The 15,421-nt window shown below is 39.6% G+C and overlaps 1 protein-coding gene across 4 annotated transcripts in view; it reads right to left on the bottom strand.

Annotated features, from left to right (window-relative positions):
• The window catches only part of LOC110062771 (cadherin-23-like), a 61,239-nt gene that overhangs the window by 21,459 nt on the left and 24,359 nt on the right, over positions 1-15,421 (bottom strand). For all 4 annotated transcript variants that reach the window (XM_089271907.1, XM_089271910.1, XM_089271909.1 and 1 more), the window contains exons 8-25: positions 13,591-13,692; positions 13,085-13,210; positions 12,251-12,329; positions 11,690-11,793; positions 10,829-11,011; positions 9,739-9,873; positions 9,295-9,459; positions 8,806-8,873; positions 7,773-8,019; positions 6,981-7,019; positions 6,346-6,462; positions 5,468-5,596; positions 4,734-4,958; positions 3,970-4,206; positions 2,907-3,050; positions 2,007-2,187; positions 1,763-1,887; positions 406-717 (exon numbers count right to left, since the gene is read on the bottom strand). In XM_089271907.1, the coding sequence (XP_089128033.1) occupies positions 406-717; positions 1,763-1,887; positions 2,007-2,187; positions 2,907-3,050; positions 3,970-4,206; positions 4,734-4,958; positions 5,468-5,596; positions 6,346-6,462; positions 6,981-7,019; positions 7,773-8,019; positions 8,806-8,873; positions 9,295-9,459; positions 9,739-9,873; positions 10,829-11,011; positions 11,690-11,793; positions 12,251-12,329; positions 13,085-13,210; positions 13,591-13,692 (2,718 nt within the window). The remainder of the gene's footprint in view (positions 1-405; positions 718-1,762; positions 1,888-2,006; positions 2,188-2,906; positions 3,051-3,969; positions 4,207-4,733; positions 4,959-5,467; positions 5,597-6,345; positions 6,463-6,980; positions 7,020-7,772; positions 8,020-8,805; positions 8,874-9,294; positions 9,460-9,738; positions 9,874-10,828; positions 11,012-11,689; positions 11,794-12,250; positions 12,330-13,084; positions 13,211-13,590; positions 13,693-15,421) is intronic.

Below are 15,421 nucleotides of genomic sequence, written 5' to 3' on the forward strand. Positions count from 1 at the left end.
CCCCTCGAGGGGAGCGGGGGGGGGGTGGGAGGTGGGGGGGGGGTTACTCCTATAAAATTGAGTGAAGGTGTGCGGCTCGTTTCTCAAAACGAATATCCCTACGAACTGACCAAAAATCTGATACCCTATTTAACGTCCTAACCCTTAAATCAATACCCTGTTTCAGACCTGCCTTATTGTAGAAGAAGGAGCTTCTTTTTGTTTTCTAAAAGTAACCTTACCCAATCAGGGGCTTATTCAAGACTTAAGTATGAAAACGATACCCCATTTGAGACCAAAATAGCCCAAAATCGATACCCTATTGATAACCAAAACGGCTAAAACACCATACCCTTTGTGGCCACACATACCTACATAGCCCATATAAGGAAGTACCCCCACCCAGGCCCTAAACACTAAACTTACCTTTCTACTAGAAGGATGTCCTCCGTCCTCAGCCTGTACAGTGAGTGAGTATTCTTTAATATTCTCCCGGTCAATAACTCCCTTAACTGTTACCATTCCTGTTTGATTGTTGATCTCAAATGCGTCGCCTGTATTGCCACTGGTGATCGCGTAAGACACGCGGCCATTGGCCTCTTGATCCTGGTCAGTTGCGTAAACTGTTACGACACTCGTGCTCACGTTGGAATTTTCCATCACGTGAGCAAGGTACGAAGACTGATTGAAGACTGGGTCATTGTCGTTGACATCGTCAACAATGATGGACACGACCGTCTACAAAGAAAGATGTGGCATATATTATTACCAGTAATTAACATAACGATTAAAGTAAGGTCTGTTAAGTCATCGGTACCGGAGCTTAACTCGCTTTCTAAATGATGATGCAGTCAGAGTATACCTCCCCTCCCCCCCCCCCCCCCCACCCTTTTGACAGTATGCCAGTCCATTGTCAGTTACCCACGACATTTATTTTTGGGTTTACGCAACCAAAAAGTGACGCTAGGCTTATTAATTTACATTTCACGCAACAAATAGATTACGAGCTCGAGATTTCTATCGCGTGATAGTCGGAGCAAGTTGAATCTTTGTAGATCGCAGCCCGAGTCAACAATCACGTACAGAAATCGAGAGCGAATAATATAATTGTTTTAGTATACAGATACTAGTCGTTCAAAATTCTGTGTAAACCTTGTTTGCAGACATTGCAAAAATGCAAAGAGGCGGCCGCGCACACTGCTAGGCTACTACTATCTACCACAGAATAGATAGTGAGTAGCGTAACCAATAAGAGAACGGCATTCGTGATAGAACGCGAGTGGATTTATACTTATAATTAATAATTTCATGTATCTCTAGGTCTATTCAGTGTGCCAATCAGCAAACATTAGAACTCCCCATACGTATTCAACATGCAAAAACAAATTGCACTTCCAAATGGCAATATTGATAATTCACCTTCGTGGTTCACGTTCTCCAAAAGGGCAGAATTTAGATTCTTTACGTTGTCGTTTTGCCGAGGATGATAACAGAAATATACCAATTATATTATCGCAGTGTATGGACAATACTCTGCTCAATAAATTCTTAGTTTAATGACGCTCTCTTTGCCGTTGAAGTCTTAGTGGGTTGCGTGGTCTCCATCTTTTGTCACGTGCTATTGGAGAGCATGACTCCTGCTGTTTTACAGGACAACTTATAACTGAGCAGGCGTAAAACTTAGCTTTGATGCGAAATGAGTTTTAAGAATTAAGATAGAGGTGTATACAAAGTTCTGTCTTGTAGAAGTTCTCAATTTGACTTTAGTTTAATAATCACTTACCGTATTAGATCTGCTTGGTTGACCCTGGTCCTTTGCTTCAACGGTAAGGGTATACAAGGATTTCACTTCAGCATCTAATGTTTTCTTGACTAAGATGTAACCACCCGAGGATATTTCAAAGTCACCTAGATTGGTAAAATACACAGCATAAATGTTGTTGTTGTTGTTGTTTTTTTTGTAAGCGAACGTCAAGTTTGGAAAAGGCCATATAATGAGCAAAAGAGCACTAAATCTGATAGCTAACCATCGGTGTTTCCACCAGTAATGTTATACACGACGTTGCCAGCGAATCCCAGGTCTTCATCCAAGGCTGGGACCTGGATGACGTTACTCTCAGGCCGAGCCGCCTCGCTGACGTGGGTGGACTGGGGTGGATTGATAAACTGTGGCGTGTTGTCGTTGACGTCATTGACTATAACGGTTACCTTTCGAAATAAAACAGAAAGAGAATACGTTTGCAGCGTAACTTAACAAAAGCAAAAGAAATTACACGGAGGATTTCGTGTATATGTGAACCATTATTCAGTAGTTTCTTGTATTACATTAGAGAAGTACCTCCCTATTTCTACAGCCGACGTGTTGATTTTCCTAAAATGTAAAGTAAGCTAGTAGTTTCCAAAGGAGGCAAACTGAAAGGCTGAGATCGGCAAATAGTACCCAGTTCTTTTGTTTTTCAATGTATAAAAACTTCCAGGATATTCAAGTTGGAAATTAAATGGAACAAGACTTTGGGCCCTCGTTCACAGAGCCATTAAACTAGTCTGACCACAGATGTTTATTTCTTTGTTAGAGATATTTTTCTTCGAGAGCGCTAGAAATGTGAGGGCGTGCGAGCGAGTGTGGAGCGCGAGCGAGTGTGGCGCGCGAGCGAGTGTGGCGCGCAAGCGAGTGTGGAGCGCGAGAACGGTTACGAAGAGGGTGCAAAACGATTTTAAAACTCTATTTCTGTCTTTCCCCAAGGCCTCCTCCGTTGCGTGTAGGCTTTCTCAAATCGCCTGCTGCAGTTAAAACTTTTCCTTGCGATCTCGACAAACTGAAGACAAAATAGAGGGTCTGGAACATAATTCTGAACAAACAACCAACCAAACAAACAAACAGACAAACAAACAAACGAACCAACATTAAAACAGAAACATACTCTTACCCTAACAGTAGAACTTTTTCGCTCATTGCTAGACAGAGCTTGGTCAGTAGCTGTAATATCAAGAGAAAACACTCCTCTTTCCTGCGCATCTAAAGTCATGTCCGGGTTCTCCCTGTCCAAAACTTTACTCACGGACAAAACCCCCTTAGAAACAAAGCAAGAAAAAAAAAAACAAACAAAAAAAACAATTACGTTCCGTAGTTCTGACAGTCCCGGCCCCTTTTTAAATGGAAAAAGAAACAAAGAAAGAACTGCGCGCATTGTATTAGCGAATGTGTTCATATAATCATTTAGCAAGGGTTAAGGCTGACAGGCGCGAGTTTATGCAAGCTCCATCAGTAAATCCCGGAGGAAATGTCATATGAAAAGGTCGGGGATACCCGTCGGAAAATTTGAATTAAACTCCTAACAGAGACCAATTTCGGCGTCGCTCAAGCTTTATTTGACCTTTAAAAGATATCACTTGAAACGGAATAGGCTCGGTTACTAGTGGGCCGAACCCGAGAGACCGGCGGAAATCGAATCTAAAATCGAAAATAAGAGCGTTTTTTATTTATTATTTTTTTTCGAGTGCACCCCAAACGATACTTTGACAGATAAAAATAATGGCGTTTTTGTCATCAGCACCCTGAGCGAGACCAGAATCTTTGTTTTATACCCTTAAGCGAGACGATGAGCTTCCTGGATTTTTTCATCTTGAGTCCCCCCCTCCCACCCCCTGGGCAATTAGGCGTTTTGCCTCTGTAAGACCTGATTAGTGGTAGTTCTCTTTATAAGGAAGAATTCCATTAGTTTGGGCGTAAATGCAAACCTACGACCGTACAAGAGAAAAAGGGAGAATGATTGGGGAGGGGGGGGGGGGGGGTGGGGGGAATATATGAAACCTCGTCATGTTTTCTTTATTATAAGAAACTTGGAATCTCCCCAAAGGATAGAGGTGAGTAGCTTCTACAAGTTCAAGTTAATTCTGTTTCCAGAACAATTCCGTGAAGGATGGGGTTAGAGTAATGGCTGCCCCCGGTAGTTAATAGCATTCAGTATGAAGCAGGAAAGTCAAACATACTGTGCTTGAATTTAGCTGGAAGTAACCATGTTCATCTCCAGACATGGAATAGACGATCTTGGCATTTGTTCCTGTATCTTTATCAGTAGCATTAACATCGATAATGACACTGTTTACACTCTCTGGGCCTTCGTCAGTAAGTCTGATGTACGTGGAAAGGGATGCTGAGGGACTGGGAACAAATTCTGGAGTATTGTCGTTTATATCGAGTATTTCCACGTGTAAAACTGACGAGTCCTACAGAAAAACGGCAATAGAATATTTACATTAAAATTCGCTTAGTATCCGGATGCTTTTCAACTTTTTTTTTTTTGCTCAATGAAAGGGGTTTATAGAGGAAAGGCAATTACCCTCGCCTAACATCTGGCGGAAATATTCAAACTTGATGCTCGCTATATTTACCCCGGCGGAGTATGGAATTAAACTAACTCAAAACTGACAAAACAAATACTCTGTCATCCCGAAACTTAATTAAATTTGGCGCACCGAGTACTAATATTGCAAAATAGGACATTAAGAAGGACCTTATGCGTTTATTCAGTTGAAAAATGTAGTCATAACGAAACGACCTTCAAATGAGGAGCGTTTCATTTAGAGGCGATGACTGAACAAGGCAAGCGATAATTTGGATCATTATGTGAATCGTGTCGGAAAACTTTAATTTAGTTTTTTTGGGTATCCTGAGAGGATGAAAAGTTTTTAGTTAGTGGTATTTCGGCTACGTACATAACTTAAATAATTTTACTGCTGCTGTTAGTGCCTACCCACAACATTGGATTCCCAGCGTCAGTGACATTAATTGTCAGGTTGTAGTTTGAATGTAGCTCTCGGTCCAATCCTGTAGGAGATATCTGCAGCACACCAGTGTTGCTGTTCAAGATGAATTCTCCATTATTACCCGATGAGATTGCATAGGTTAATTTCTTGTTGCTTCCTGCATCTCGATCGGTCGCTTGAAAAGTGTAAACAACTGTTCCCCCGCCTACACCCTGTAGGGAACAAAATCATTATATCAATCAGGTTTAAGATGATAGTAAATTAAAGACCGTCCTAAGCTTCCTTAGCTAAACGGACTAGCGACTGAGTCAGCTAACTTTGCCTTCACTATACAACCGAACACACTCAAAGGTTGAGGCATGGGCGCGTTGGTCGGCCAGGCCTAAGATATGTTTTAATTGTGACAATACGCTTACAAGAAAGTGGATAAAAGATACATCAAGTAACGTGCTACATGCGTCAAACCGGACACGTAAACCCCAAAAACCTCTTGTAAAGAAAAATAGGGACCGTGTACCCTGGGAGGGGGGGGGGGGGGGGGGATGGGTGAATGTTAACTAAAACGTTCATTAAGGATAGTTTTCCCACAGGGCAACAAATTTGGATCTCTAGGAGAAGGCTTTATGAAAGGCTTTACACAATCGTTACCTTAAACAACCTCACCTGGCTAAACACACCCCTGCAAAAACGTGTTCTTAAGTGAATTCGCATACAACCTTACCTCGCTAACTCTGGTTGTGAGGTTGTCACCGCCTGAAATCACTGGTGGATTATCGTTCAAATCAAGCACTGTGACAGCAAGAACTGTTGTTGTGTTTCTCGGCGGGTTTCCATGATCGTATGCCATGATCTTTTACAGAACAAAGAAAATAACAAAAAAAGAAGTTTAACATGCCTTCATTAGGTCAGTTGAAAAAAGGAAAAACGTTTTCGAAGATTACTGAGTCAGAGATAAAGGAGACACTACAGCGTTTTTGAGAAATCGATTTTCAACAGTTTTCAATGTGACACTATTTCGTTTTCTTTTTCAACGATAGTCTACTTCTTGCTATAAAAATACAACTGCATTTTGCTCAGGGAAAACAAAATAGTGACTTTGTGTCCACATTTCGTGAAAGACAATCAGCTGGCATCTCTTGCCAAGCCCTCGTTTAATTTCCCCATCAGACGTACATTCGAGCTGAGAATCGAGCGAAACAACAAACAACAACAACAACAACAAGTTAATATTTAAAGTAGCTTTACAAAATACTCCTTTAGCATAAATGATTGGCTGTTAATGGCGTTTATAAAATGAAAAACTCGGGATGAAAGCACATCTTTCTATTGCTACGTCAGTATGCTAGTCTGAACGACAGCAACGATCCTGGACAATTTAAACACGATTTTGTTTAAAGGTTTGCTTGAGGGGTCGTGTACCTAGCTAAACATTTAAGAAAACGCATCAATATGCATGTGCAGTAATAATAAATTGTTCAAATCTGAATGTCGGACAGAAAATGTGTGAACTTGGAGACTTTTAAATTTGTTTTGCTGTTAAAAAGACTGAAAATAACGTTACAGATAAAAACTTGTTCAAACCTGATGATAATATCTTACCGTGAGTAAATACGACGACTCCGTTTCGCGGTCAAGTTTCTTTGTTGTTGTCACCACGCCACTGCTATTAATAGCGAAAGCACCGTTGGCATTTCCATCCGTTATGTTAAAGGAAACCTAAACGATGAAATAGAATGTGTAAGTGAAGATTTAATCTTTACTCCCTACACATAATTTACTGCATAACAATCGTTACATAGAGAATAATACATGGGCACGCGTAGATATGTCATTTCTCTTCGAGTGTTCAATGCAACTCGAAATCTCACGAGTGGGATATAAAGTTGAACACGAGAAAAACATACTAAAAATGACGTCTTTTGCGATTTTCAGGAGCTTTCCGACCATTTTCCGAAGATTTTCGAAGATTCTCCAAACGTTGTCCGAAGGCCGTTTCCGAAATCTCCGAAGATTGCCGAAGATTTCTGACGATAACCGCGGATTGCCGAAGACCTCCGAGGAAGTTCCGAAGATGTTTCGCTCATACATACAATTACTCATCGATATCATCACAGTGAAAAATTATCGTGATTATTATGACATTTTTTTCAGGGTTGGAAATCCTTGTACAGCCGCAGTTTATATAATAAAATTATTTTTGCTGTGGTAGACCACATAATCGTGTCCGTTATTACCTTAGCGTTGTCTCCACTGTCCACATCTGTAGCTGACACCTAAAAATGCGAAACAAATACTTAGTTTCTCGCCGCTAATTGAGACGTGACTTGCCCTCGCTAGATATATAACTGTTGAAGGTTTAAGAGCTGCGATGTCCTCGTTTGGAACATCAAAGTGTTCCCCCAGCTTTTCCGCGATTCTAGAAATTGCCATGGAGACGGTTTTTGGAATTGCAGATTCACTGGATATTTCTTGATACAAGCTATTTGCGGACTTTTAATATGTTTAGGTCTTTCAGATACTTTGAAGCTAATTTAGACCATTTTAGCGTTTAATCATTGTTTCGAGGTAATTTGTCTATCGGAGAGCTCTTCTAAATTTATCTGGTAGACTATCAGTAATATTGAAAAGCTTGACGCTTGAAGTACAGTGCATATGGGATGAGATTGTCGCAAGCTATCAACACTTCGTTTTAGGTTGCACCAAAAAAATTTCGGTACGTATTTATATTTCAGTACTTGTTGGGAAGAGGCACTGAAAAAGCCAAGTTCCTCCATCAAGAACATAAAACAAACATAGCCCTCTCAATCTCGGACCAGGCTCTCGGTGGTTAGGGAACCTCCGTCTTTTTTCTCTCGCTCGCCTCCTTTTTTTCGCTCGTCCCCAACTACCTAGAGCCTGGAACAGGCTACTTCATTTCAAGTTCAAAGCGCAAACCTAGTTAATGTTTCTATTTCGCTACGAAAGGTTTACCCAGTGAAATCTCTCTATATGTCGCGTGCGACGACAGGTATAGGAAATTTACAGACCTGATAAACAAAAACAACGTCCGTTTGGTTTTCCTTGATATCAGCGGCATACGGTGTATTCAGGAAAATCGGGTCGTTATCGTTGATGTCCTTCAGGAAAACATGGATTTTGGTTACGTAATTTTTGTTTTCCTCATAGAATCTTCCTCCGTCGTTTGCGAGCATAAAGAACACAAACTCTGTGCTTTTCTCGTAATCCAAGACTTTGGTGGCTTTGATGGTACCATTTGTTGACTCGACTGTGAAGCTGTCAAAAAAAAAAAAAAAAAACAGGAGTGATTGACTTAGATTCGTTTTCTGAATGGATTGAAAGGAAACAAAGACTAATATTTCCATTGATAATTCATTTTAGACCTAGATTATTAGAGGGTTTTCACTCACGTGGCCAGCAGCTATGAAAATTTATTGAAACAAAAGGAAGTGTTTACATAAGAAAAGAGTTCAACTCACACAGGATTGATTTGGTACACCAACATGACCGTATTTTCATTGTTTTGGAACACCAATATGGCTGCTGTGACGTCATGTGAAAACATTTTATGGCGTGTGTCGTTGGTCCCGTACGCGTCCACCGACCCCCGCAGAAATTTCAAATTGCAGCTTCATTTCTACGGTTAGGCCTACCGTCCATACTCGATCCGTCATGAAAACAGAACTTTTCGTACACGCTATTAAGCATACTGAAGGAATTTGGAAAGGCCGACTTCACGTTTTAGTGTGGACGGTAAACGTTTTATGATGACGTTACGCTAATCATGTGATTTCTCTTTGCGAATTTTCCTCAAACACAATCCAAAATGACGGACGAAGATACAAAAGGACTGAGAGCTAAGATCATCGTTTTTAAAATTCTTTTAAGGGTTTGTAAACACATTCTTATACTGCAAAAGAACTATTTATTTCAGAAACCAATAGTTCCCAGATGACATCTTAATGTCCTTTGAATTAGCAACATCGTCATACTTATAAAGTTTGCCTTATCAATATAACCTAATAAAATTAGTTATTTTTATGTAATTTTGGAGTGGTTTACCTTGATGCCCCAGCTCCATAAAGCTCGTAATTAATTTCTCCATAGGAACCAAGGTCAGCATCCGTAGCCTAGAGAGGCCGTTCATTCCAAAAAAAAAAAAAACATGAAAAAAGTAATAATATCACATGATTGTAAAATTTGTGCCAATTTAGCTAGTCAGTATTCGAAAGAAAACCAGGGTTGATTTACTGTCTACTATGTCTGCAATATCTAGAACCGTGAAATGCAATGGCTATGACAATTCACCCATTGCTCCATGTTTATAAAAAAGCACGAATTAGCATTGCTTATAATCTCCATTTCTTTCCTTTGTGAGACATTCATTATATCCCAGCTACTAGGTTATCAGCAAATGTTCTTATACGAGAACGGCATAAAAAAAAAAAAAAACAACAACAAATGGCGATATGGTGATGCACAATTTGGTAGAATCAGTGTATCATTATTTGAGCAGCCTCTAAAATAATTTGCTAAGAAATAAAAACATACCGTTACTGTTCCGATGACAAAACCAACAGGGATTTCTTCATCGTAGGTGAAGTTGTACGAGCTCCTATTGAATGTGGGTTCGTTATCGTTGATGTTAATCAACTCAACTTCTATGAGAGCGAATCCTGAAAGCGCCTCACTCGTTTCGGTTTCATTTGCAAATATCTAAAAAAAAAAATACATAACGAGAATAAAAAAAAATTACGTGTAGTTTATAACAGAGCAACACAAACAGCGACAACATCTTTGTTTCTCGTGATACCAATAGCAAATACAATAAAAGTATATAAAGTAATACAGTCCTATTGCAAAACATGCATTTCATTAAATTCGATGATTTATTATTTTGTACCAGGCTTTATTTCCAAAACGAAATAATAGGGAACCATTCAAAATTCATCATTGCGTTAACATGCAGTTCGGCAAAAGAGTACCCCGTCCTACCTTGAAAGAAAAATTGAATTTTCCCTGCTCGTAATCCAAGCTAGCATTTACTTTCAGAAGGCCAGAGGATGGATCAATTGTGAAGAACCTGCTGTCATCTCCTGATAAAGAGTACTGAAACCGTCGGTTTTGAGGCTAAGGTAGAAAAAGAAAATTAGGATCAACTTCACATAAATTTTATGTGTCAGTAAAACCAATAGATGCTGTAGATAACTTTGAAAGCTTATAACTAATCTTAAGTATGCATAAAGGTCATTGTAAAGAAGCGAACGAAAGCAAACATATTCTGCTTAAATTCATCTAACGTGGACAACTAGGCGCAATATATCAAACAAGAGAGATTGTGTTATACCACATTTCCACACACGAATTACAGCGTGAGACACATGCGGCGCAGTATCATTGTGACGAGACTTCGAGGTGTTTGGAAATGTGATGAGACAATGTCTCGAATACTTTATATATCTTTTCAATGGAAACTGGAAATAAGGAGAAAACGGGGAAATAAAATAGCAAGACCTAATGTATGCTAATTAACAACAGATTTCCAACTGTTATAATTTCCTTTTGTGATTTTCCTTGACGAATTATTGATTCCTTCGAGAAGTAATTTTCATTTTCACATAATCAACACGTTTACCATAATGTTTGTATCTTAGCATTTCACTCAAACCACACTCAGGATAGTGCGTGCGTAGTTTTGTGAATACCTGTACTTTCCCCTGTGACGTTCCGTTTTTGGCCAACGGCTAATAATTATCGTGCTACTTAAACTTTTAAAAATACTCTGCCTGTCAGGGTTGGCGAAATGCAATTCTTTTTGTCATTGAAGCATTTGAATCCATTGTGTGACGAGACAAAAGTACAATATGCGTCAGAAACGAAACAAGAAATTATAGAGACACTTGAATGTTAATTGGGACATCTTAAAAAGCAAGGACAATGAAACTGTGGTCTGCAAACCGCAGGCACTATGTCACATATACTAGCTTGATATTTTTACAGTATGCTTCACGTGCCTTTCAATAAAGAATTTTTCGCTTAGTTTAATAGCTTCTTGTTTAATGCACTTCCTCATACGGGTACTTACATAGATATCTTCATCCTGCACGTTAAACCGATCAGTTACAATGTAACCAGGTAGTGCCAGGTCCTCTCTGATATTGAAGTGGTAGCTATTTTGTAGGAACTGGGGCGAATTATCATTCGTGTCCAGAACCGTTATCAGCACTACAGCGGTAGAGTTAGAAGATGGATCGACTACTTCAGATGCCTGTGTAATGAGCAAAAAATGGTAACCACGTCACAGTAAAGAGGTAAGATTGCCAGGCTTCCATGCAAAAATTCGTGTCAGAATATGGAATGCTCATGTGGTGTCATAGACAATACGCGTGTAGAAATCACCACGGTGCGAGTGAGAAAACTGGAAAGTTAGCAAGAGTTATCTATCTTCTCTTTGTGTAAAACCACAAAGATGTGTTAAAACACATAGGTGGCAATGAATCTTAATAGGCGGATTGGATGGGCTAAGGAGACAACTGAAAATTTCTCAAATCTAACTGTCAGCTGAGGCAGACGCGTTTTTTAATCTGATAGCTGAGATCTGCGATCTGCAAAATTCACTAATAGGTAAGGAATGGACTGAAATTCCAACAAATAAATGAGTCTGTGTCCAGAGCCCCCATCTAAACCCTCCTAGAGAGGCCTGACAACATAAGAAAGAAAAATTTTGTTCGGATTATACTAATGTCGCTAGCAAAGCCCCGGATAAACGTTGTACTGAATTCGGTTGGCTAGCAATGCTGGGATATTTAATCAAGATTCTACCTACTGCATGGTACTCTTTTCAGCAGACATAGATGTTTTTCTATACGTGTCGGATTTTAAAGTGTGGAAACCCCTTTGATGATTTGCTGTATTAAATAATAGGAAAAGTTGTAAAGCAAATTACCCGGACAGTAATGCTGAAGAAGTCCGCGTTCTCGGCATCAATCCTGCCATTTACGGTAATGTTTCCAGAAGTCTTGTCAATAGCGAACAGACCTTCATCATTACCTATTTACAAAAAGAGATGAAATGTTAGCTAAAAGCCTCTAACCCTCCCGGTGTAAGACTTCTGAACGAACGGAAATGGCATATGAACAAACGAATGACCATTTTTCTTGTTAGTTCACTACAGTGGCACATGTTGGGTTCAGGCTTTCGGGAAAATTTTCTAAGTGTGACAATTACTTGATTCTGTCCCCTTTGTAAGCCTAATTAGAATAATATTTTGCACAAGTGGGAACAAAGGATGGCTGTCGCCCCTGGCCTTTTGTGAGAAGCGTTTGGCCAAACTGGCTTTCATGGCCATCCTGTATTGTAGGTTATTTCAGTTTCAGCAGCACGAAACTACTTGAAATATTGCTAATTTGCACCTTCCCTTCAGGATGAACATCTTTGTTTACGCATTTTAATAGGATTTACTGTCATTTCATCTCATGCATAAGCAAATAAACGCTGTCGCACTTACCACTTATTATTTCATAAGTGACTGCGTTGCCAACTCCGGCATCACCGTCAACTGCTTGCACTTGCACGATCAGTGATCCCTGGAACAAATGTGATAGATTTGGAGATCTGAAAATTATTATAGTTGTTATTTATTATCATCGTGATCGTGAACATGTTCGTGATCGTTATCATCACCATGTTCGTGATCGTGAACATGTTCGTGGTCCTGAGCAAGATCTCCATCGAGATCGCGATCTTGATTATGTTCGTGATCATGATCCTGACCACCTTCGCGATCGTGATCTTCTACGCGATCGCAATCGGGTTATGTTCGTCTCCGTGATCGTCATCGTGATCGTATTCGTTATCGCCGTAGCTATCGACATCGTAAACGTCATCGATATCGTCTTTATTATCCTAGTCAAGAGTCATCATCAGACTCGCTTTTGATTGTTTCATAAACAATGAAATCCAATGGGCTTACGTTATCAGTTTCACACTCACCGAGCCGTGAGACATCCAGTGTCCTTTTAAGACTTTGAAAATAAGTAAGGCTAACGCAGCTCAAAACATGGTTACTGCCACCACCGTGGGAGTGCGAGGAGGACAGTTGGCGATTTATCTCATATCTAACGGCTCTGATGTTAGATGGAAGGCTATTCCATAAATGTGTCCCTCTGTAGCGGAAACTACGTTTCAAAAAATCGGTACAGGGTCCTGAGGCAAAGCCAATTTGTTTTCAATATTTCTCATTTCATAGTCCGTGCTGAAGGGTGTAAAGAGACCATTCAGGTACTCCGGAGACTGAATCTACACGACTTATTTGAATATTAACAACAACACTAATTCTTACCTTCGGTTTGTTTTCTGGGATTTGTTCGAGATAAATAGGTCTTAGAAATTTGGGTGGATTGTCGCTGACATCAGAAACATCCACAATAACAGTTGTCTCTGATTCACGAGGAGGATCTCCACCATCCTGTTATAGACAGAAATAATTAAAAATCATTCCATTTGCAATGTACTAGCTGCACGTCGTATTTTCATCTCTCTTCTTGATGCTTTAAAATGTGGTAAGACATGGTCTCCCGTGCTTAATATTTTTCTTTACCGCCTAATACTTTTAAAATCTTCTTCTTTAAATTACAAATCAAATGAAAGAAATTCCAGTTGAGTTTCGATTAGAGAATCGTATCGGATAGTTTGTAATAAAAATAGTGGTCAAACCTTGAGAGAGAATGATTTTTTTCGAAAGAAGTAATTCATCCGACAACGCCGCCTTTTCGTTTTGTATATTCGGGCGACTCTTAAATATAGCAAATAGTCAAACAAAATAATTGTGTGCATTGTAGTAAATACCTTTGCAGTCACAAACAGTGTATATCGCTGCACTTTCTCAAAATCCAGAGGTCCATTGACGGTTATCTTGCCATCATGGTTGCTTATTGCAAAGGTGTTCGTCTGTTAAAGAAAGAAAAAGCTTCTTTTAATTATTTCAAATACTTACCGATGATTCGTCACGCTTACCCGTATCTTTAACACTGTTTTTATAAATCCTGACATCAATATGTTGTCATTTTGTCTCCGGATAGCGGGTTATGGCAAAGTGGGTGAATGGAGGGGGAATCATATTTACAAGAAGAAATAAAAGTCTTTTCGACGTTATAAGGTCTGTATACCAAACATGCTGTGAATTTATGAAAATATGATTGATCATCGCAGTTATTCACACAACTTAAGCATTTGTGAAATTAAAGTCTGAAAAAAATTCAGGCCTGAACGAGATTCGAACCCATGACCTCTGCGATACCGGTACAGTGCTCTACCAACTGAGCTATCGAGTCATGTGGGAGCTGATCACTTTGCGAGTTCATAATATATCCGTAGATGATGAAGAATACAAGTGAATATATGAAAGATCATTTATATGAACTTTCAAATATTCACTTGTATGCTGTGAATATAACGGGAGAGAAATGACCGATGAGAATCGGGACTTTCAATAGATAGACTCTCTTTTAATAGATAAGTACAATCCCATGGGAAAAGATTTATTGGTTAGATTGCTTTACATATCCTTGAACAAGTAGCAATGCATCAATGGGAAGCGGGATTTGGATGATAAATAAATGTTGGTTAACTGTTATCCAATATATAACTACAATCCAATGGGAAAGGAATTATTGGGTAGATAGCGTTATGCAACTTTGAACAAGTGAGGGGAGACCGGCAATGCATCAATAAGAATCGGCATTCGAATGATAAATAAGTGGTGGTTAACTCTTATCCGGTAGATAAGTACAATCCAGGGGGAAAGGATTTATCGGGTAGATAGTTTTGCACATCCTTGAGCAAGAGAGGGGACCGGCAATGCAACAATCGATGTGCGAAGTATGAGTGGGAGAACAAATCAACAGACCCACACTGGGCCAAGTAGCCAAAAATAAGAAAAACGAAATCGAATCAACAGCAGCAACAAATAGAAAAATTTCTAATGTGATGGATTATGTCTCAACCAGATAGCTTATAATTTATTGAGTCTATGTAAATATAGAAAGCAGCAAAATAGAGTGACAGCAAAGGAGAAGAACAGAAGCAGACGATCAAACAAAGTTGGCTAACCTTCCAAGGATTTATTGAACCCTTTAAAGAGAAACCAGAACACACAATCGGTGCAAAGAACCGTAAAGGTTGGTGTGCATATAGTAAAGAAATAAAAAAGGAGAAAAGCTGTCTCGTGTAATGGGGACAACTATAGAAAGGAAAACTTTGGTTGTGTGAGGCCTTGGCTTGTTAGTGGTAAGAAAAAAACGAATGCTACTGAAGGGAACCTGAAAGTAGTTTGTAATTGTGTAACGCCTGGATGAGCTGGACAAGGCGATGTCAAATGGCCAGTGAAGGAGTTGCCAAGATTCATATCAGTCGTTGTCGGGCCTTGAGACGCAATGGTTTGCACCTGTCTTAATGCACCCCCTGGGGTCAGATCAACTCAAATACCAAATTAACTGTGAGTATTCGAGAAAAACAACTGATGTAACAGGCACATTATGATATGCACAACTAATTATGAAAGAACAAAAGAAAGCACCACAGCTTTCACTTGAGGTGTAGATGATAGCCCAAGAGAAGACTAAAAATGGGCTAGTGACCAAGTGTGACGTCAAGATCGCGGGATGCTGGTCAAGTTCCT

The sequence above is a fragment of the Orbicella faveolata genome, unplaced genomic scaffold, assembly GCF_042242905.1.
Source record: "Orbicella faveolata isolate gen_17 unplaced genomic scaffold, um_ofav_v1 contig_34, whole genome shotgun sequence".
In the NCBI taxonomy this organism is placed as follows: Eukaryota; Metazoa; Cnidaria; class Anthozoa; order Scleractinia; family Merulinidae; genus Orbicella; species Orbicella faveolata.